Source organism: Bos taurus, chromosome 15 (genome assembly GCF_002263795.3).
Source record: "Bos taurus isolate L1 Dominette 01449 registration number 42190680 breed Hereford chromosome 15, ARS-UCD2.0, whole genome shotgun sequence".
Lineage (NCBI taxonomy): Eukaryota > Metazoa > Chordata > Mammalia > Artiodactyla > Bovidae > Bos > Bos taurus.
The window spans coordinates 63,929,478-63,954,182 of record NC_037342.1 but is presented as its reverse complement, the minus strand read 5'-3'; the positions used below and the strand labels follow the sequence as shown (position 1 = coordinate 63,954,182).

At 38.0% G+C, this 24,705-nt stretch overlaps 1 protein-coding gene across 9 annotated transcripts in view; it reads right to left on the bottom strand.

Moving 5' to 3' along the window:
* Positions 1 to 24,705, bottom strand: part of HIPK3 (homeodomain interacting protein kinase 3) — an 83,924-nt gene that overhangs the window by 11,662 nt on the left and 47,557 nt on the right. For all 9 annotated transcript variants that reach the window (XM_059874905.1, XM_005216299.5, XM_005216300.5 and 6 more), the window contains 6 exons: positions 15,444 to 15,567; positions 7,006 to 7,125; positions 6,296 to 6,382; positions 5,632 to 5,816; positions 4,721 to 4,880; positions 4,201 to 4,324 (listed from right to left, as the gene is read on the bottom strand). In XM_059874905.1, the coding sequence (XP_059730888.1) occupies positions 4,201 to 4,324; positions 4,721 to 4,880; positions 5,632 to 5,816; positions 6,296 to 6,382; positions 7,006 to 7,125; positions 15,444 to 15,567 (800 nt within the window). The remainder of the gene's footprint in view (positions 1 to 4,200; positions 4,325 to 4,720; positions 4,881 to 5,631; positions 5,817 to 6,295; positions 6,383 to 7,005; positions 7,126 to 15,443; positions 15,568 to 24,705) is intronic.

Genomic DNA, 24,705 nt, shown 5'->3' with positions numbered 1-24,705 from the left:
ATGATGTACTCCGTAAAGAAGTTAAATAAGCTACAGCCTTTCCCAATTTTGAACCAGTCTGTTGTTCCATGTCCTGTTCTAACTGTTGCTTCTTGACCTGCATACAAGTTTCTCAGGAGACAGGTAAAGTGGTCTGGTATTCCCATCTCTTTAAGAATTTTCCATAGTCTGTTGTGATCCACACAAAGGCTTCCACGTAGTCAATGAAGCACACAGACAGATGTTTTCCTGGAATTCCCTTGCTTTCTCTATGATCCAAACGATACTGGCAATTTGATCTTTGGTTCCTCTCCCTCTTTAAAATCCAGCTTATCCACCTGGAAGTTCTTCGTTCACATACTGCTGAAGCCTAGCTTGAAGGATTTTGAGCATTACCTTGCTAGCATGTGAAATGAGCACAAAGAAATAGAGGAAAACAACAGAATGGGAAAGACCAGAGATCTCTTCAAGAAAACTGGAGATATCAAGGGAACATTTCATGCAGAGATGGGCACAATAAAGGACAGAAATAGCAAGGACCTAACAGAAGCTGAAGATATTAAGAAGAGATGGCAAGAATACACAGAACTATACAAAAAAGGCCTTAATGACCATGATAATCACAGTGGTGTGGTCACTCACCTAAAGCCAGACATCTTGGGAGTGTGAAGTCAAGTGGACCTTGGGAAGCATTAATATGAACAAAGCTAGCAGAGGTGATGGAATTCCAGCTGAACTATCTAAAATCCTAAAAGATGATGTTGTTAAAGTACTGCACTCAATACATAAGAAAATTTGGAAAACTCAACAGTGGCCACAGGACTGGAAAAGGTCAGTTTTCATTCCAATCCCAAAGGAAGGCAATGCCAAAGAATGCTCAAACTACTGTACAACTGCACTCATATCTTCAAAATAGATTGGCACATTATGAGATAAAGGGGTAGGAAGACCAACACTGGGATTTTCTACAGAGATGCCAAAATGGATTAGAGGGAAAACTCCTTTCTAAGCAGCCACTATACTAAGATAAGAAATAATGAGACAACATATTATAAAGCCTGCCTGTTACGCTGCTGCAACCACACCTGTTAGTTCAGTAAGTGAACAAGTATTTCGCTTTGTCTTGTTATTAATTCCAAAACTACTGTTCTTGACATCTGATGAGTTAACGAGTCTGAGAATATCTCCTTTTCCTTCTGTTACCCTTGTTATGAACCAACCACAGCTGTTAACGTATTATGGCTTGCAGGATCTTAATTTACCCACCAAGGATCAAACTAGGGCCCACAAGGAGTGAAAGTATTAGCAAGGTGAAAAGGCAGCCTTCAGAATGGGAGAAAATAATAGCAAATGAAGCAACTGACAAACAACTAATCTCAAAAATATACAAGCAACTCCTACAGCTCAACTCCAGAAAAATAAATGACCCAATCAAAAAATGGGCCAAAGAACTAAATAAACATTTCTCCAAAGAAGACATACAGATGGCTAACAAACACATGAAAAGATGCTCAACATCACTCATTATCAGAGAAATGCAAATCAAAACCACTATGAGGTACCATTTCACACCAGTCAGAATGGCTGAGATCCAAAAAAGTCTACGAATAATAAATGCTGGAGAGGATGTGGAGAAAAGGGAACCCTCTTAACACTGTTGGTGGGAATGCAAACTAGTACAGCCACTATGGAGAACAGTGTGGAGATTCCTTAAAAAACTGGAAATAGAACTGCCTTATGATCCAGCAATCCCACTGCTGGGCATACACACTGAGGAAACCAGAAGGGAAAGAGACACGTGTACCCCAATGTTCACTGCAGCACTGTTTATAATAGCCAGGACATGGAAGCAACCTAGATGCCCATCAGCAGATGAATGGATAAGAAAGCTGTGGTACATTTACACAATGGAGTATTACTCAGCCATTAAAAAGAATACATTTGAATCAGTTCTAATGAGGTGGATGAAACTGGAGCCTATTATACAGAGTGAAGTAAGCCAGAAGGAAAAACACCAATACAGTATACTAATGCATATATATGGAATTTAGAAAGATGGTAACAATAACCCTGTGAACGAGACAGCAAAAGAGACAATGATGTATAGAACAGTCTTATGGACTCTGTGGGAGAGGGAGAGGGTGGGAAGATTTGGGAGAATGGCATTGAAACATGTAAAATATCATGTATGAAACGAGATGCCAGTCCAGGTTCGATGCACGATACTGGATGCTTGGGGCTAGTGCACTGGGACGACCCAGAGGGATGGTATGGGGAGGGAGGAGGGAGGAGGGTTCAGGATGGGGAACACATGTACACCTGTGGTGGATTCATTTTGATATTTGGCAAAACTAATACAATTATGTAAAGTTTAAAAATTAAAGAAAATTTTTTAAAAAAATTAAAAAAAAAAAAAGAAGAAGAAGTGAAAGCCCAGAATTCTAACCATGGACCCCCAGGGAATTTCTTGCTACTCCAAATTTGGATGAAATACACCACACTGTAGGTAGAAGGCAATCCCCAAATTAATTTTGGTACATGCAAGAAAGAGAAAGAACCTAACAATTTATTTTTTGTTGTTTAGTCACTAAGTCCTGTCTGACTGTAGCCTATCAGGCTCCTCTGTCCAAGGATTTCTGCCATTTCCTCCTCCAAGGCATCTTCCCAATCTAGGGATCAAACCCATGTCTCCTGCACTGCCGGTGGATCCTTTACCACTGAGTCATCAAGGAGGCAACAATCTATTAGTACAGATTAAACACATCTATATGAAAATGTATTTGTCACAATACCACTTAAATAGTAACTGATTAAATTAAAAAAGCAGCAGTTTTGTGTGCTCAAGTATTTAGAAGTAAAACATCTATGACTTACTATTAACAGTGTGTGTATGTGTAATAGGGAGAATAAATATAACATGTTAATACTTGTTGAATCTAGAGTAGAAGGTATTATTATTATTTGAATTTCTCTATATGTTCAAAATTTTTATAATAACAGTTGAAGAAAAACAAAGAAACACAACAGCATCTTTAAGAGTGCTGACAATATGCTATAGGTATTTTTATTATCAGATAAGCCACGGGTCACTGTCACAGATAACAGACCAAAGCCACCCTGGTAGAATCAAAGCGGCTGAAGAGCTGCCAGGTTTTCACACCTCTCATTACTAGTTAAGCAAGTCAACAAACATATTCTTGGTGCTTTTTAGATACTGTGCAGGAGATTAAAATAAAAACTTCAAAAAGTTGCTCATATCCTTAAATCAAATAAATATTTTAAATATCACCTTCAGAATCCAGAAATATTAGAACTGGAAATGATCAAGAGAGTAGCCATTCCATCCATTTTCTTTGACTAAGGTTGAAGCAAGATAACAAACATGTCTGGGATGGCAGAGCAAATAGAGGAAACAAGAACTAGGTCCCAGGCATCCTGACTGAGCACCAAGAGCTCTCACTTATTATTAACAGCATTACAACACTTCAAACAGTCCTTTCAGGCCCATTTGAAATCAATCCCTTGATTTTAAGATTTAGACATCACAGCCTAGCAGGAACAAGATGCTAGTAAAGGACCTAGGAAAGAGGACTTTATTCTAGTTATTCCAGTCAAAAAGTTCACTGCTATCATTCTCTTACCACAAAGTAGTTCCTCAGTGTGAGAATTTATGCCTCTTCAAAGGTATTCTGTCATTATCTCATTTGAGGATTTGATATTTTTAACTAAATAAGGGCAATTTGATAAAAATCAATATTTAAAAAAAACAAAAGACTAAGCTATGGGTAAAGAACAAGACTACAATATTTTAGGAAAGAAATCCTTTGACCAAAACAAAGATCTGAGCTTTCAGTCACGGTCATGTCTAGAGATGACACGCAGATGTTAAGTATTTAACCTGAATATCTGGAGCAGTTTTACCCAGCATAGGACAATCCACAGCTTTCCCAGTTCATTAATTCCTACTAAAGTATTTTATCATGCTAGACTCTACAGGAAATACAACTGTCATATGAGCCATTTTGTTAATGATGACTACAATGGAACTCCAGTCAGTTAATGAGTATCAGTGGTTTAAAGGCTACTGACCAGCTTAAATTAAATGCAAACGTAGCATTAAATGTAACAAAACCCATGCAGTATATCTAATGAATAGATGCCTAAACTTATTTTAAAATAATGCATGCCAAAACTCAAAGTGTAATTCAAATAAAAGAATACCTTGAATAGCTGGGGGACAGATAATCAGTGTCTGCTGAAAAGCATCACCACAACCAAAATGAGCGGTTCCGGCCTGCAGAGGAATCCCATGGTGCACAACTGAATGGGCAGATGTGGTTAATGCCTAGAACAATTGATGGACATGGCATTCATTATACAGAGTACGCTAATAATTGTGTACACATGCTTTATAAGTAGAAGTCAAATGCATTTTAAAAAACCATAATTCTATGATAAAGATGGACCCAGAAATTGATCTTACTGAAGTCTAGTTTTTGTAGACTTGAGATACAGGAGAGCCAGTAGATTGCATTGAAAGAATAAAAGGTGAAGGAAAAAAATAAATTTAAGTAGATACATTCCAACTGTTACCCTGAAATATTAGAGATTTAGTAGAACAGCCATAGTAAGACCTCATCAGCACTGGAAGTGCTGATATGGAAACTTATGTATATTTCAAAAGCAAAATGATTAATTGTTAAAAGAGAAGCAAAAATGACCAAATACTGTAAGTTCTTACCTGACTTCTTAATGTGCCAATTTTAGTAAAATTTGCTGCCAGATTAGTAGTACTGCTTGGAGCAACTGGTCTTAAAAGTGAAGTTTTATTGTGATTATTTGCATCACATGAATTTGGATGGGACTTACAAATATCCATAATATGAAAACAGGACTTTACACTGCAAAAGAAAAAGTGAACAGTAATGGTCATATTATTTTTTAAATGTTTAGAATAGTTTAAGATTAAAAATTATTTTTAAAAGAAAAAAAAAGTCTATGGCTTGCACTTAATCTGCCGATTTCCAATACTATGTCTACCAGGAAATCCTGTAAGATGGAAGTCTGAAGCAAGAAGAAGCATATGCTTCTATCTGAAACATTTTCTTGAGACAGTAAAGCAACAGTGAGCACATTTTGGTGAGCACACTATAATTTGTGACCCCCATTTCAATTTGGGCATATATTCTTCTCCACCAACCCATTAAAAAACCTCCTTCCACAAGGAAGAGAGGAAACGGGGGCAGGGGAATGGAGGAGAAAAGCAAATGGTGTGAAGGGAAACTGAAAAAAGGAGTTTTTCAATTTGGAGTTTGCAGGACTCAAAATTGAAGGAGGAAAAACTTAACACTTTCTTTAATTATAAATATGTCCAGTCATTAAGGTAAGAATATTATGTAAAAGTGATATCACTCAGTCATTTTTGGTATGCTATTTTGGAAAAAGAACACTGGACTGTGATTTAGATTTGCATTCTAGTTCTACTCTGCAATTTACTGTCTATGTGAACTTGCTCAAGTTAGCTTAACCTCTTTTGACTCAGTTTACTTATATTTAATGAAGAAACTGAATCATTTTTCTAACAAACTGGTTTACTACAGAGAGCATTATCATTTCTTCAGAATCATTTTAAAAGATTTTAAAGTAACATACTGGTTGCTATGAGGGAAATCAAGAAGATGCTTCATATTAACAAAAGCATGGTTCAAAGTCTCAGCTGGAGTAATTCTTAAATCTGCATCAATCAGCAACATTTTTTTCAACAGACCAACAAACTCTCTTCTATCAGCTTTCTCAGCCAAAAGATCACTTCCTTCCAAATCCATCACTGTGTTCACCTGCAATATCAACATTTCAAGACATCAAATAAAAATAAGCCATACACTGTAGTATATGTTAAAGTCTAACAATTCAAAAAAAACCTCAAACAGGAAAGAACCAAGAACTACAAGTATTTTCAAATAAGAAAGAACACATCTCAAAAATATTTTGAGGTATCAAAAAGCATTCAAAACAGTGGGAAAAAACTGCTTTAACTAAACATTCAATTCTAGAGAGATGTAAGTAGAAGAAATATGTTTGCTAGGGTTTTCCTTTTTAAAGAAAATACTGAAGAACAGGATAATACAAATCAAATATTTGATAAAGATGAATGAAATTTAGTTTCTTAAACCTTAGAATCAATTTCATTTGAAGAGCTTAAAAACAGCAAGCACTGTGTCACGTAGAAAATGATTAACGTGCTTTGGCATTCTTGGCATTCAAGTGCACCAATTTATATGCATGGAACATTGACAACTGTGACTGTGGTACTCACATGCACTATATCATCCAGGCTGTTGAATATGTACTTTCTGGCTTCTTTAGACTTCATTCCTGTCTCTGCCTCATGTTCTTCCAGTGTCTTATTGAATACATCAGAGAAGAAAAACATCTTATTACTACCACTTGTAAATTCTTTATTTCTTCAATTCTGGCACATTTAGTATAATATACTGAATATTCTAAGGCAAGTAGTAGTTTCAAAAGAATAACTATCAAAATATAATTTTTAAAAGTATACAGAAAATGAGACATTCAGGTTGAGGTCAAAAATATATAGATAAAATCACACACATAGATAAATTCCCTAACAAAATTACTAATGTTAATCATTAAGGATTTACTGATCCTGGGAATAAATTACATACTTGGGTTACACCATAAGTGGTTAAGTTCAACCCTGTCCCATAAAGCTTGATAAATGGTAAGGAAGAACTCAAAATGACACACATAAAATTTTTTAAACTATTTAAAACACATTACTAATTGTGTTGCCAGGTTAGAGAATGAGCTAAGCTATTCAGAAAAGACTGTGCTTATTAAAAGTGGGATTGGGGGATGGTAAAAAAGAAAACTTGTAATAAAGTAAAAATAAAGAGTATTATCCATGAACATAAGGCATCTTAGAAAACTGTTTTTCTAAATATTTTTTTAAGTGAGATCACTTCTCGGCCTTTTGGCTAAGATCAAGTGTAAGTGAGTTACCTTTAATCTCCAACCAGAATGGGAGAGATCTGTTTCTCTGCAAAAAAATCTTGTGGATTTTGTACCCACATTTAACAACTGTTCTCCTGGTAAACCTTGAGTCTGAGAAATGTATCGAATCTGAAAGATAATTTACAAAAGAGAAAAATTATTCTTTTATTGCATTAAGACATTAATTACATAGCTATAATATATCAGACACTAAGCTAGATGTTAGGTCAAGAATTAAATGATGTAGTGTGTGTGCCCTAATAAATCAGTCTGCGTGTGTGCTAAGTCACTTCAGTCATGTGACCCTATGGACTGTAGCCTGCCAGGCTCCCCTGTCCATGGGATTCTCCAGGCAAGAATACTGGAGTAGGTTGCCTTGCCCTCCTCCAGGGGATCTTTCCAACCCAGGAAGTGAACCCCTGTCTCTTACTCTAGTGGAGAAGATACAAGTAAGCAATCATAAGGCAGTGTAATATATGTAATATAGGTATAATAAAGGCATGCATCATGAGAAGGCAAAGAAGAGACACATAAAATAATGGTAGTCATATAAAGTTCTGCTCAAATCGGGCAGTAAAGAATAAATAGTTTGTTAGTCCTGAAGGAGTGGAGAAATATGATCTATTATGATACAAGGCTTCCCTGGTGGCTCAGACAGCAAAGAATCCACCTGCTAATGCAGGAGATGCGGGTTCAATTCCTGGGTCCGGACGATACCCTGGAGAAGGAAATGGCAACCTACTCCAGTATTCTTGCCTGGGAAATCTCATAGACAGAGGAGACTGGCAGCTATAGTCCATGGGATCACAAAGAGTCAGACACAACTGAGCAAGTAACATTTTCAAGGTTATAATATGGAAAATAAAAAGAATATATCCACACACTGAGAGACTGAGGTTCACAAAGGGCGAAATGGCAAGAGACGAAATTGATCTTGTAGGCAAAGGGTTTTATCGATAGGTTAAGAAGCTTGATTTTAATCTCAGAGGTAATACTGGGAAACCACTGGAGAAACTGAAGAAATCTACACAGGAAATTGACAAGCTACTTGACTCAGTGATAAGTTAACCTGACTGGGTAAATCAGGACTATGGGAACACTGGAGGGCGTGCATGCATCTATGACATGACCTATGTGTGCTTGGGTCAGTAGGGGAAGAGACACAAGCACAGATGAGCTCTCTCAGGAGGACACTGAAAAGCTCCAGCCTCAGGGCCTCTGAAGTTAATACCATTCTGTTTGAACACTCTTCCCCATGCATCTGTATGGCTGTGTTTTGCTTCCTTCAGCTCTCAGCTCAAATGTCACCTTATTCATGAGGCCTTCTATGACCCACCAATAAATAAGGACAAGCTCTCCCCTCTTCAGTACCCCTACCTCCCCTTCTCTGTTGTCTTTTTCTCCACAGTGCTTTTTACCATCTGACATTCTGCACATTTACCTTATATTTCCTTATCCATTCTGCAGTAGAAGTAGGAAGGAGTCTGTTCTGTTTCCTTACATATACACCCATGACAGTGTCTGATACATAGTTGGCCCTAAAATAACTGTTCCCCTCAAATATCTGTTCCCCAACTCAACTGGGCAGCACAGGAAATAAACAGAGGCTTAACCCCTTGAAATTGTGTTTGAAAACACAGGGTTCTTTCTTTAAACCTAGAAGACAACTACTCTATCCTCTTCTGCATCTTCTATTACTTCTTCTCTATGAGATTTTTGCCCTCAACCTACAAAAATGTTTAATATCTTCCAGCCTAAAAACAAAAAACTCTCTTAACTATTTGAAACATTTAATTGAGTAAGTCTTAATAATCTATAGTTTCCTTTTCATTCTAAGCTCAACACACAACAATTAGAATTCTATTATTCTCACAAAACAATAAAGGTAAGTGATGTCCTGTCATTAACTGAAACATTTAATAGTTGAATATTAAACCTTATCTTACTTTAACACTATTAGCTATTATCTTTTCACTTAAAAAACTGTTCCTTTCATTTCCACATCATTCTTTTCTAGTTGTCTTCCTACCTAGCACTCTTTAATTGCCTTTCCCCATAGCTTTATCTCTAATTCTATGTCTAAATATTTATCTCTAGCTCTGGAGATTTAACTGCTTAAGTGAAACTTTCCATCTGGAACGCCTTTCGGTACCTCAAAGTGAATACATTCTAAACTGATTTTTCTTAAATCTGTTAAAACCTCAGGTACTTCCCCTTTGGTGATCACTATCACAATGCCTGAATCAGAAACCTGAAATTGACAGAAACCTGGAATTGAGGCCTGACAAGTACCTCTCCCACATCACCCTCTTTCCAACAACCAAAACTCTTAACAATTTTATCTCATTTGTATTTTTCATAACTATCCCTCCTCTCCATTCCTCTTTCAGGTCTTCTTCAATTCTAGTTATACAGTCTCACAGTCTACAGCCTCCTAATTAGTCTACATGCCTCCCTAATGGGCTTCTCGGGTGGCTCAGCGGTAGAGAATCTGCCTGCCAATGCAGGAGACATGCGTTCGATCCCTGGGTCAGGGAGATCCCCTGGAGAAGGAAATGGCAACCCACTCCAGTATTCTTGCCTGGAGAATCCAATGGGCAGACGAGCCTGGTGGGCTACAGTCCATGCAGTCCCCAACCCCATCCACTCATCCCCGATTCATTATTCACATTGCCAAGAACAAGAAATTGCTAACAGCCACTTTGGTAAAATGCAAATCTGATTGTTACTCTCTGTATAAAATTACTTTACTGCCTACAGGCTGGATTCCAAATCTCTAATTGTGGCATACAAGTCCCCCTGACCCCACCCCACTTTCTCTCTTCCCAGCTCTTCACACATTCCGTATTCCTGCCCTCTCCAGCACCTGCTGAACCCTGCATGAGCCAGTCTGTCTTGCCGAGATTGCTCTCTAACTCCTACTTATCACGTCCCTGTCCCTCTCCCTCCTTGCCACTTCACCAAGCCAACGTGCTAATCTTTTACTGTTCCTTCTTCAAGACTCAATTCAAGAAACTCTCCTTTGTAAAGCTCTCCCTAACCAAAACAGAGGCCATCGTCGTCTTCTGTGCTACCACCACACCTAGAATATAGCAATTTTAATGCACTCATAACACAAAACAATTACTTTTACACGTCAGTTTTCCCTGCTAGACTATGTGCCTCCTGACAGTCTATGTTCATGTATCTTTGTATCTCCAATTTCACAAGAAATGGTAATTAAAATCTTCACCTTACAAGTTAGTTTCCTTTCATTAAAGCGCAGTGCCTTTCCCTCACTCGGCATCCCAAGTGCCTGAGTTCCTTGTTTTACGGAACGAGAAAATGGGAAGTGCCCAGATGCTGCATTAGAGTCTCTCAAAGTAGGGAAGGTGCTCAACATATCAATTTCAACAAACATACACAGGGCATTTATTATGACAAAGACATGCAGATTAATAGAATATGGTGTCACTCTTCAACAGCATTAATTCAGTAAAAGAGATAAATACTTAAGCCCATAACATGCAATTAAACTAGGACGTGCCATTATAAAGAAGAAAATAAAGTGCTAAAAGAACCTAATAGAGCAGTTAATATACCTTAGAAGTAGAGGTAGCACTGAAAAAACAGCAAACAAACCTGCAAGTTATTTTTGGTCCTAATGCCTGACAGTCATTTGAAGAGAGAGAACTTGTTCCACCTATCTGCCCCTCCCATCCCCAGTGGATGAAGGGCAGGGACCAGACTTAGAAGCAATTTGCCTTGTAAACTCAACTAGAATTAAGCTAAGCAAATTAGATTTACAATGTCAGAAACATAAACTAAGAAACTCCAGACACCGTTGGCGGATGACCTGAAGGGCATAAAGCAGAGCTAGAGTTTGATGACTATGCTAACGTAACTAGAGTAAGCAGAAAATCTGAGCAGCAAGTCAGAATCAGAACAGATAAAAGCACTTACAGAGCAGCTAAATTATACTCATGATCTAGCACCAAAGTGAGATTCTACCAATGCCTACTAATTCTTCTAAGTGTTGCTGTGAATCCAAAACCACCTTCAACTCCAGACTTCAAAAAATCCAGTCGCAGTAAAGCTCATTCTTGGATTTATGTGACAGTCCACACATAAATGGGGCTGCCTTCACAGCTCAGCTGGTGAAGAATCTGCCTGCAATGCAGGAGACTGGGGTTCAATCCCTGGGTTGAGAAGATCCCCTGGAGAAGGAAATATCAACCCAATCCAGTATTCTTGCCTGGAGAATCCCATGGACAGAGGAGCCTGGCAGCTACAGTCCATGGGGTCACAACAGTCAGACACGACTTAGTGACTAAACCACCACCACCACACATAAATAAATGCACTCTATTTGAGGCTACTCGAGAAAGGCTCTTTGAGATCTGAATAGCGTGATGAAATAGAATTCCCTGAAGATTCTCACCCCACCCTGGAATTGAAATAGGGAGCTTTATTTTTCTTACGTAAGATATAATTTTATATTACCAAGTGTAATAAAATTTGAATATAAATTCAGGCTTTTAGCTATTGTGGATATGGTTCTATCTAAACTCTAACAAACATTCTGCAAGACCAATCAACATTTATCAAGTAAATACTGCCATTCATCCATTAAAATATTATTTAATGTCCTGAACGATATTGACATTTTCCCAGCAAATAAAAGTCAAATTCAGTACATATAGCATGAGTGAGACAGTATGCTTACAATAAACACAGGAAGGGATCCAAAGCACAGTACCAATTCATGAGGCAGCCGTCTCTAAACAAACACAGTACATACAATTGTGTACGAACAGAAATAAATGCATATGAGAAAAATATAATGTAAAAAATGGTCAGTGGCAAGCTGTAGAATCCAAAATTCAAAGAAGTAATTGCCTTTGGAAGACTTCAAGATATGACACAGATGATCAAAGGAACAGAACAGAAAGCTCATAATAAAGAATTAAAATAATCTGAATAGTTTTTCCTAGTGACTCAAATTTGGCCTTGAAGTATATAACTATAGGTAAAATGTTAACTCTCTTTCACCTCTGGAAAAAAACTTTGGGTTAGAATGTTAAATAAAGATTACACAAAAGACACATCAACAAGGGTTAAGAAAGATATTACAACACATTTCATAGAAGTCTTTATTTTTGTAAATGTTTCACATGCACTTAAAATACATGTAACCTACACTTTTGCATGCTGTATTGGGCATAGTGCCTGTATTAGCAGGTCAGCTTGGTTAATCATGTGTTCAAATCATTCATATTCTCACCGATTTTTTCTATCTATGTTCTCTATCAATTACAGAAAGAAATGCACTGTAAATCTCTACTTATGATTATGGGTTTGTCTCTATTTTTTTGGTTCTATCAACTTTGACTTATAATATTTTGAAGCTGTTGCAAGGGATATAAAATATAGAATTTCTGTGTTTGTGATGAATTGAATTTCCAAATTAATTGGCTGGGCTTCTGCTCTTTATAATCAATACTGATAATATCTGTAATATAAGAACACTCCTGCTGTTAAAAGCAATGTTATGATTAAAAGCAAAACAGAAGAAGAATATCTAGTACAACATACAATTTGAGAGAGAAATATTTGTACAAAATGTTATCACAGGGAAAAATCATAAACTAGCAGAGGCTGCTGGCTCCTTCCCTAGAACTCAAACCTGGAGACAGAATACCAGTGGAGGTTGATGAATTTGAGAAACTAATATAAAGACAGTGAAAACCCTCTTTGAGCGAGAACAGATTGGCAGTGGCAGGGTGGAGGTGGAGTCCGGAAGAGAGCTAGTGCCAGGGAGTCAGGGCAGACTGGAGCAGGGTTCAGCTGGACTCTTACTGCCCTGAAAGTATCATTATCCATGAAGTAGTGTAGAGGCAGTCGACTGCTAACAGCATAGCTTCTGGATTCAGACTACCTGTTATTAAACCTGCAAGTTATTAAACTTCCCCACACCTTGGCTTCCTCATCTATAAAACTTCATAGGGTTGTTGTAAATATTAAATGAGTTAAAGTGTTGACAGTTTCTGGCACATAAAAGAATTCAATAAGTATTAGTTAGTAATGTTACTACTACTGCCCACTGCACTGCCACTGAAAGGCAAAAAATAAGTAAAAAAAAAAAAATAGCAACAGTGCCTCAATTGGGTATCCAAGTATCATCACAGTAGCTGATGCCTAGAACAGGAAACAGGTAACAGAGAGAAGCATGCCCTTTCACATCCTGATTGCTGCTGCTGCTAAGTCGCTTCAGTCATGTCCGACTCTGTGCAACCCCATAGACGGCAGCCCACCAGGCTCCTCTGTCCCTGGGATTCTCCAGGCAAGAACACTGGAGTGGGTTGCCATTTCCTTCTCCAATGCATGAAAGTGAAAAGTGTCCAACTCTTAGCGACCCCATGGACTGCATGGATGGAGTTGGTTGCCATTGCCTTCTCCCACATCCTGATTAGATGACCATAATCCAGGGAGTTGAGGAAATTTTATGAAATTCAACCACATAAATAAAGTAAAAAAAACAACCAAAACAACAACAAAAATGCCACTCACGTGAACATTTTAATGCAAAAATGCATTTCAGAGACCAAAACCAATTTAGGATAAAAAATAAAAAATAAAACTTCAAATTAGGAAGACAAGGGATAGCCCTGAAAACAGGCATTTATCAAAACCAAGCAAGCATCATATTTGAAAATGAGTATGAAGTCTAAGACTGGAACAACAACAACAAAACCATCATTCTTATTGGTTTGCATACATTTATTTTGGAAAATAACTTTTAAAATACTAGGTTGATAACTGTGTAACTATTGATGCTGCATGCTAGTAACTTTTTTCAATTATTATGACCTTTTGGAATTAAAATAATACACATTCTGAAAATATTGTTAATCTGGATCAGATAACAATTTTTTTTCTCACTTTTGGCTTTTTTAAGTTTATTATTGATTTTAGAAAAACTGAATTTATAGGGTCCTTTTCAGTATCAACATGAGTTGTCCAAGACAACTATAAGGTCCAAATTCAGAGTAAAATAGCAAATCCATCTTTTTACTTCCACTAGCTGTGTACTGTTTCAGAGTACTACGCGTGCCATAAATTGTGGTCCACAAAATCAAAGGTGTATTTCCAGCATCTGACAGGTTCCTCAGGACGTCAGCAGCTAAGGCGTTTCGGGACTTTTCAATCAGATCATTAATTCTTTCAAAACTAGTTAGCTTGGCATCTGAATCAAAGTTAATGACTGGGTTAAAAGATGAAAGAAGGTAAAAATCTATGGAAATTTTTACAGAAATGGTCTTTTAAGAGGTATGTTGAACAGGGAGAGGGAAAGTTAGAGTATTAAAAACAAAAACAACAAAAAAAAACCTGGCCTAAAAGAAGTTTCATGGGTAGAAAGTCTTTGGAAGAGGATGAGATTAAAGTTAACAATAACATCTAATAATTAATATTAAATGATTTTTAGAGTCTCAGCAACATTTAAGTCACTAAATTAACTACCTCTCATATCCCCTTTTATGTAGAAAGCTAAACCCTAGAAATCAGCTATCTTGCTGGTTACGTCAGGCGTGCTTTTAAAATGTTCTACTTCCTATTTTTTCATATCTAAAAGTTAACTAGTATATCATTTAAATAAAAATATAAGCCAAACAAAATTTATGTAATATGTAACCCTTGTTAATTCTGACTAACATTTTTCACTAAAATAGGAGTTGAGTATGTATCTCTTTCTAATAAGGGAGGTATGCTATAAAACCCTTTCAAAAAGTGAAGAAAAGTACTTCAAACGACAATCTTGGTAATAAAAACCAAGAGAATAGCAACCAATATTGTCTATTAGCTTAAAAAGACTAATGAACATACCTGAAAACCACCATGAAAAGTGTGTAATGAGGTGCCTCGCTGGATTCTATGGAGAATCATTTCAAATAATCTTAAGCGAGACTTTCAGCACCATCAAAAACAGTGAAAAATACTAAAGAGGGTCAGGTGATTGAGTTATTTAAAACCAACAAAAGGTGCTGGCTTAAGACCAGTAGTTACGACACGTTTTATTTCTTGGGACAGGCAGACATTTCATCCATCACCAAAATCTGTCCCCCAGGCAAAGCATTATTATTTAAATGGACATAGTCCAGCCTTGTGTATATATACCTACAATATAAAAATTGGGACTAAAAAAATTCTCCCAAGAGGTTTACAAAACTGGTTTTCAGGCATGTGGATTACAACTTTATGAAATTACAACTTTGTTCATGAAAACACTTTAAAAATCAAATTCTGTTTTGAGATCTTAAATTTCAATTCCATAAGATCCCTGGTTTTGCCATTTTATTCCAACAAGAGCTTCACATGTGCTGTATGCCTGGGGAAATGCATTCCTTTAAGTCTATTGTTTTCCTTTACATTCTACCAACTCCACTGGATTATCATGACAGTTCTGTTACCTGGTCGTACTCCAAGGCTCCTGGGTAGAGAGGCCATCCAAGGAATAATTCTGCAATCACACATCCCAGTGACCACATGTCTATGGCTTCACAAAATGGCAACCCCAATATAATCTCCGGAGCTCTGAAATTCAAAAATTTTAAAAATGATTGTAAAATTATCCAATTCATCTGGTATTCAAAGAAAAGCTCATAAAATCAGAGAGAAATCATCTATTCACAGTAATTCATCATTTTTCATAACTCTTTCAAACCTAACCATAATCCTGAATTAAAGGGATGCTATGAGTACAATGGGGAGCTTCCTTGGTGGCTCAGCAGTAAAGAATTCACCCACAGGAGATCCAGGTTTGATCCTGAGTTGGGAAGATCCCCTGGAAAAGGAAATGGCAACCCACTCCAGTATTCCTTGCCTAGAAAATCCCACAGACAGAGGAGCCTGGCGGGCTACAGTCCATGGGGTCACAAAGAGTTGGACACAACTTAGCAACGAATCAACAACAACATGAGAACAACACTGCTATGATGAAATATCTAAGTTTTATTAACATGACAGTAAAAGAAAAGAAAAAAAGGAAAAGCATAGATCTTGTTTTTTGAGATGACAGCAGAAGTACCACACTAGAAAGAGAACTGACAGATGATTAAACGCACACACCATGACATCAGAACTGAAAACCAGACACTGAAGATAAGACTCAAACCAAACCAGACCAAACCCCAAAGACTAACCAGGGATCTAGACCGAGGTATTACTTCAGAAGATAATAATAAACCTGGGTTATTTGTTCTCCAAAACAGACAAGACCAAGTTCACTATATTCTGCCTTAAAGGGCAGAAAAATACAGAGTACGTCAAAACAGTTAAAAAGCATTTTGGCACTTAAAAGAGCTTTGATTAACTGGAAAATGTATTCCATGAAAGATACAATTCTCAGATAAATTATGTTGCTACTTCCATTGACTTTCCCATAAGAAAATTAACATTCTAAGAGAAGTTTCACATACAGTTCTCTAATTCCAAAGTCATACAATCATGGTTATCCTGAACAATTTCAATGGTACAGAGAAGTTATAAAAACAGTACAGTAAATACTTTTTCCTAGTCCACTTGAGAGTAATTTGCCAAATAATGGCATATTTTGTATTTCGTACATACAAGATTACTCTCCTAATAATCACAATATAATCATCAAAGTCAGGAAATAAATACTGATACATTTTCACCAGCTAAGCCTTAGACTGCAAGTTGGGCCAACTGCACAGATAATGTCCTTCATGGCAAAAGAACCCAATTCTGAATCATGTACTGCATTTAGCTGTCATATCTCTTTAAGGCTTTTCCAACATGGAAGAGTCCCTCAAGTCTTTCCTTGATTCTATGACCCTGGCATAAGATATTACAGGCCAGTTATTTGTAGAATATCCCTTAGTATGGGTCTGTCTGACATCTTCTCATCATTAGATCCAGGTTATAAATCTTTGGGAGAAATGTTTGAAAAGTGACGGTTTTCCTCATTATACGCTATCAGGTGGTACAAAACTTTGCAGCACTACTGATAATGTTCACTTTGATTACTTGATAACACGATATCTGATAGATTTCTTCACTATCAAGTTTCTTCTTTCCCCTTTGTAATCAAGTTTTTTGTGGGGCTTCACTTTGAGGCTGGAATCCAATTTCAATTTATCCATGTATTTACCTATGTAAGTATAATGGATTCCTATTTTATTCAATGGGTTATAATTCATTACTATTATTACTTATTCTGATGCTCTAAGTTTCCCAGACTTGACCAGTCGGAACTCCTTCAATGAACAACACAGGTCCTCATTACTAATGTGGTGGCACTGTTCCCAGGATCTCTCAGTATACTTATTTAATACAGTTTAAAAAATTCCTTCTGCCAGTTTTTTTTTTTTAAACTTAAGAGTACTGATTGTTATATCTCCTAATGCAGTGGTTCTAGATCTTGGCTGCACATTACAATTTTTGTGCTGGCCACACCCATACCAATTAAATCAGAAACTCTGAGGATGGGACAAAGGCATCAGTGGTTTTTAAACCTCTCCAGCTGATTCCAATATATGACACAAGTCAAGAACCAAAGCCCTAAGACTTGATAGTTAAACCCAATGGAAAGACGATTCCATCTCCTCCCTACAGTTCTTCTGTTCGAAATAAGTTCAAAAGATAAATTGTTTGCTACCATAGATTTAGAATCTGTCTATTGACTCTACTCCTGAATATCTCTGCTGTAATTAATATTTAAGATTCAATAGACTCTTAATCCACAGTGCTTGTTAAAAACAAGTAAATGTCATGGGGAGATGCTAAGAGGAATAAAAGAACCTTGCTGCTGCTGCTGCTGCTAAGTCGCTTCAGTCGTGTCTGACTCTGTGTGACCCCAGAGGCGGCAGCTGACCAGGCTCCCCCGTCCCTGGGACTCTCCAGGCAAGAACACTGGAGTGGGTTGCCATTTCCTTCTCCAATGCATGAAAGTGAAAAGTGAAAGTGAAGTCGCTCAGTCGTGTCTGACTCTTAGCGACCCCATGGACTGCAGCCTTCCAGGCTCCCCTGTCCATGGGATTTTCCAGGCAAGAGTACTGGAGTTGGGTGCCATTGCCTTCTCCAAAAAGAACCTTAAAACATAGTTATAAAAAGCCTGCACTCTTCTGACTACTTAACTCTGTAACTGTGTAGATGTATACATGTAAATTATATTCAGATATAATCAAATGCTAAACTACTACAGAAAGAAAGGCTTACCCTAAATTATATTTATTATCATATTCACAAGATTTTATCCTTTTTTTGTTCACTAGTTTATACACAGAACATAGCAGAAAATATGCACTCAATAAACATTTCTTAAGTAAGTCATGCCAACACAGGTTGATTCACACAAAGGAAAGAAAGCATCAGTGTGAAATGTGGGTCTGAACTAGGCATCGGAAGAATAAAGGTCTAGGCAGAAAGAGAGAGAAATGAACACAGGAGTTTATAAAGTATATACTAATCTATACTTCAAAAGGTTCAAAGCAAAAGGCAGCTAGTTTCAAAAGGTATGGAGTAAATGAGATCAACTAGTAATAGTTAATCATGTATTAATTTGAATCCTAAAGACTTGCCAGTAAGACTAATAGAGCTATAGCTGTGTGTAAGGGCTTCATAGTTATTTTGAAATAATTAATACAAAAATTCACAAGACTTGAAATGGACTACTATAGAAAATTTCAACATTGTATTTGGTAATGCAAGAAAACTAACAAAATGATACTATTTAGGACATACAACTTAAAGAGACGAAAACTGCTTGAAATCTGGTCAACAATTAGAGTTCTGTCTTGTGGACAAAGAATGATGAATTCTTTCTGCCATTTGCTACCATTTAGTGAGTGAGCTGGAGAAGGCAACGGCACCCCACTCCAGTACTCTTGCCTGGAAAATCCCATGGATGGAGGAGCCTGGTTGCAGTCCATGGGGTTGCTAAGAGTCAGACACGACTGAGCGACTTCACTTTCACTTTTCACCTTCATGCATTGGAGAAGGAAATGGCAACCCACTCCAGTATTCTTGCCTGGAGAATCCCAGGGATGGGGGAGCCTGGTGGGCTGCCGTCTCTGGGGTCGCACAGAGTTGGACACAACTGAAGCGACTTAGCAGCAGCAGCAGCAACAGAGAGTGAGCCACTTTGACCGTGATAAGAATACAGACTTATCTTTTTAAAAATCTTGATTACAAATTGTATAAAACCATTTCAAACACAAAATCTAAGATTCAAAAGTTATATTTAGGGAAGCAAACTCAAATATCTCATTTTTTAAAAAGAATTTTAATTGCAAATTTTATACAAATTCATTATGTATTATTGCATCAGTTTAAAATCCTGAGAAGCAGATGAGATGTGCAAAAAAAAAATTTCTTGGGGAGAAAATGTCTTTGAAGGATACAGAGGGAGATGAAGCAGGAGTAGGTGAAGAGAGCCTCAGACCTCGAGCAGTTCTGACAGCTGTGAAAGAGGGGCAAAGGAAGAATTAGAACTTCTATCCGACTGCAGTGCTGTTAAGAGAAGAGTCTTGGCAGGGTCAATGGGGAGTCTCGAGGCAAAAATTATCTGCTGGAGTAGGTCCCCATCAAACTAGAACAGCGTAGCTCTAGGGCCCCCAGTGTTTGGTCACTGGCTGGGAGCAGCCCAGAGGAATGGGCCTCTGCCCAGCACTGCTGCGTTATCTAACAGGCACAACAGGTGGAGGCTGGCAGCTAACTGCTCTTCACAGCAGGTTCTCTTGAAGTGGATCTGAACGCTGCCGCAGCCATCTTCCCCAAAGCTTTTGTATTTTATTTTGTAAAACATAAATACCATAAAGAAAATGCAATATATTTCTTCACCAAGTCTGAGTCAAACGTACAAATTCTCTCCAGTTTACCACAGCATACCACAGAATGTTATATTTTCTGTATGCATCATCACATGTGAAAAAGTGAGGAAGCAACACCTTCAAGCATTTACAATCTAGATGAAACTGCCAGAGATATCAGAGCTCAGCCAGCCAGTCTTACAATACAATAAACTTTAGAAATAAAATTATGCACAAAACAATAATATACCCATCTGTAACTTAATGAATAAAGCTTAGTTTTCTGAATATATCTTAACTGGCTCTCAAATTATTTCTCTGGGCTAAATATACTTTTAAATATAAATGACCATAGCAGAAAGTCTGATTTATGGACGACTCTCAAAATAAACCTTGTGTTCTACACCTAAAGGAAATTCTTCCACTTCTTTTCTTATCCACCTTAACTCCCTTCTGAGCACCTGTAATGTGAGTGGTGTGCCAAGGGTACAGCAGGGAACAGACACATGTGTACTTCTGTAGACAGGCCAGGCGCACACTAAACACGTCCACTGGATGGAGAGCACAACTAAACCACTTCACCACTCTATAAATAGTAACACAATTAGAAGGCGAGTGTCAAATCCACAAACTCAAACATTTAGGTTATACGGTAAGAAAGGCTATGCATAAAATGCCATGTTTCCTTTTTTGCTATGTGACTAATAAAACTTATCAATATTCATTAAAACCAAGTCCTTTTTACTTTTCTAAAGCCCTGAAATACTGATATGAAATCTAGGTAAAGTGGGTAAGCTAAAAAAAAAAATTTTTTTTAAGTGGGTAAACTAAACTCTGAATGATCTGTGGGTCTTTTGCTAGAGAACTCAGAAAGAATGTTAGCAGTAGATAGTTCAAATAAGAACATGGTGAAATACTGTCACTCAGAAAAGATGACTATTAATTGAACACTTTACTTTATTTCATTTTTATTTAAGTTGAAAATTCAATTACTGGCAGAGAAACCTAGCCCTGTTGGGAAAAAGGATGTCTCAGTTCAGGAGCTCAATATGTCAAGTTTGAGGAACAGTTATATATTCTTATAAGAGAAAGATGCCCTGGGTTATCCTGGCAAATGCCATTAGGCTATGATCATGTGATGATTTCAAGGCCGTCAAGAAAGTGGTGACCATGATATGGCTCCTAACCTATTTTTTCAAATACAGAAAATACAATAGTTAGGCCAACTTGATTATTTAGCCTGCCTAATGTTTCTCACTAAAGTTAATAAAACTAGCATAATGCTGATATATTTCAGTTTCTTTAGAGTTTAGTGACAGGAACAACCCAGGTCTAGTTAAGTCTAGAACACTGATCAAGTAATTTCTGAAATGACAAAACTAAGGGCCAGACTCTAATGATGCTGTCAGGGATATAACTCAGTAAAAATGAGAGCTACAGTTATCCTGGCTTCTTTCGATGATACTCCTCTGGTGGTGGTGGTTTAGTCACTAAGTTGTGTCCGACTCTTGAGACCCCATGGACTGTAGCCTGCCAGGCTCCTCTGTCCATGGGATTTTCCAGGCAAGAATACTGGATTGGACTGCCATTTCCTTTATATACAAATATACAACTACATGCTTCGCTCTACTTTTGACAATAAGAAGACACCAAAGAAAAGCAACACAAACTTGGAAAAGGTAAATAAATGGTAAACTCAATAAAGATAAAAATAATAAAATTAAAACAGTCTTCCTTGAGGTAGGTGATACAGAAGCTATTTCTAAAAATAAACAGTTTTATTAAGACATAATTCACATACCATACCATTTATCTGTTCAAATGGTACAATTCAATGGCTTTTAGTATATTCACAGAATTATACAACCATTACCCCAATCAATTTTAGAACATTTTTATCACCATCAAAAGAAGTCCTTTATCCATTACCAGTCACTCCCCATTTCTTCCAAACTTCTCCATCCCTGCTGCTGCTAAGTCACTTCAGTCGTGTCTGACTTTGTGCGACCCCATAGATGGCAGCCCACCAGGCTCCCCCATCCCTGGGATTCTCCAGGCAAGAACACCGGAGTGGGCTGCCATTTCCTTCTCCAGTGCATGAAAGTGAAAAGTGAAAGTGAAGTCATTCAGTCGTGTCCGACCCTTAGCGACCCCATGGACCGCAGCCCACCAGGCTCCTCTGCCCATGGGATTTTCCAGGCAAGAGTACTGGAGTGGGGTGCCACTGACCACCTCAAATCTCCTTTGTCTCTTTAGATCTGCCTTTCTGGACATATCACACAAATGGAATGGTACAACCTGTGATGTCTTATGGTGAGCTTCTTTCATTCGGGGTTCAACCATGTTGCTCATGTACCAGCACTCCTTTTTTATTGCAGAATGATGTTCCATTGTATGGGTATACCAAACTTACTTATCCATTCATGGATATTTGGGTTGTTTCCAGTTTCCAGCTATATGAAAAATGAAAAGTTAACCAGGAAAAGCCATGCCACCTCACCAGGCTATTGAGCAAGAATGTACTCCAGGGCTGAAGAAGGTCAGAGCAGAAAAGCTATACACCAAAAACAATCACTTTCTCAGAGAAGTGAATGGTACAGGAAGAAAATGCCTTTGATGAAATATATATCCAAAAGGGGAAACAGGGGGCTAGTGTTAAAGAAACTGATTTTTCAGTGCAGCAGGCTTTACAACTGAGCTAATCTTGTGCTACACCTCTTTTTCAAACCTCTAGGGCACTGAAAAATAATAACAGTAACAACTTCTTGACCATCTGCTGGGAACCCAACATAAAAAGAGCATGGGGTCATGGGTAAATTTAAGGGTAAATTTCATAAGACTGTTTTGCTATAGTGCTACTATGCAGAAAGTTCTGGGAAGACAAGTCTTTGAGTCTGGTAAGGATGCATGACTTCAAACAATGAAAATCATCCAGAGAGAGCTAGATTTTAAACACTTTAGACACCTAGCAATCCCACCATTTACCCAAGCCTTAGTATTTTCATTTTTGAAATGGGTTTTACTGATGCAGCATACTCTGAAAATTATCTAAAGGACTAGGTAAAAGAATCTGTGTAAAATGTAAAACAGCATATACATTTACAAATTTATTCATACTCCCACTGTCCTAATTCACACCTCCTCTCTTCTCAAACCATCACCTCCTCCCTATCCCCATTCCTGACTGTTGTCCTTGCATCCAACTTTATTTGGCGGGGGTGGGGGGATATCTGAAAGAAACTTCTACATTCTCACCACCACATCTACTAGCCCACTTGCATCTGTCAGCACTTTTATCTAAGGCAGCCATGCTCACTCACTGAAGTACACCATTCCACCAATTTCCCAGTCTCTCTCATCACCAATCTCTCCCTCCCTTCTTCCCTCCCTCCCTCTCCCCAACCCCCAACATAAAGATATGACTGTTCCCATATCTCCCATTTTGAGAAAAAAGAAAAAACGTTCTTGTTTACATACCCTCCTTCAGCCATCATCCGTTTCTCTGTTCCCCCTTAAACCAGGCCTTCTTAAAAGCATTATTAAGAAAAGCTGCCTCCAATTCTGCCCCTGTCTTGAACTCAACTCTAATCAGGCTTTCATTACCCCATCATTCCACCAAAATAGCTCTTGTCAAAGTCACCATCATCCACTGCATTGCCACATCCTTGATTTATTTGGCTTGCAGCATCTGACACAGTTGACTGTGCTCTCCTGCATTAAACAGTCTGCAGTTGACTGCCAGGACACCACTCTGCTCTCTTTACCTCACCAGCACTCCCTTCTCAGATTCCTTTCCAGTTCCATCTCATTTCCACAGCCTTTAAATTCTGGGCTGTCCCAAGGCTGCCTTTAGATACCTGTCTTCTCTACCTACATTCACTTCCCTTAGGTGATCTCATACAATCACACGGTTTTAAATATCACCTTTATTCTTAAACCCAAATGTGCATCTCCAAACCAGATGTCTCTCCCCCAACTTTAGACTTCCCTATCCAACTGTCTACTCAATATCTCTTACTGTCAATTATTAGATATCTCAAACTGAACATGTTCAAAACATCTGCACAATTCCCTGCAACCCACTCTTCCTCCAGCCTTCCCAATCTCAGGAAATGACAACTCTATCCTAATTTCTCAGGCACATAACTGGTGTAAGAATCAAATCTGACTCTCACTTTTCACAACTATCAGCAAAGCCCACTGACTTTATCTTCAAAACAGATTCAGAATTGGACCATTTTGCCCCACCTTTACTGCTAAAACCACAATCCAAGCCAGCAGCATCTCTTGCTGCAAGCTTCCTAACTGTTCTTGCTTCCGCCCTGTCCTCTACCACCTACTCTCAACTTAGCAGCCAGAGTGATCCACTTAGTACACAAGTCATGCCACATCACGCTTCGCCTCAGACCTCCTAGCAGCTTCTTCCTGCCTCACAGTAAGGCCAAATTCTTCACAATGATCTATACAAGGTCAGACGGGATTCTGCCCTCAGGAAATCTATTTAACATTTCCTACCATTATCCCATTTGCTTGCTCTGATCCACCTGTACAGGCCTCCTTACTGATTCTAATCATAGTTGCTGCCTCCAAACCTTTACATTTATCTAGGAGAAGGTTCCTGGCAGAGGGGAACACAAGACGCGATCTCTGCATTCTTATTTTGTGTTTCTGTCCAAAGACCTGATAGGAAGGCTTTCCTTTACCACCTTAAACAGAAGGGTAAGCCCCTGCCAGCACGCATACTTCCCGCTCCTCCTTTATCTTGCTTTACTGTTCTCTATAGCACCTGCCACCAACTGATAGGCTTCCTTATTACGTCTTCCCCTCCCCTACTAGAATATAAAACCATGAGGGAAACAACTTTAATTCTTTCGATGCTACATTCCCAGCACTGAGAATA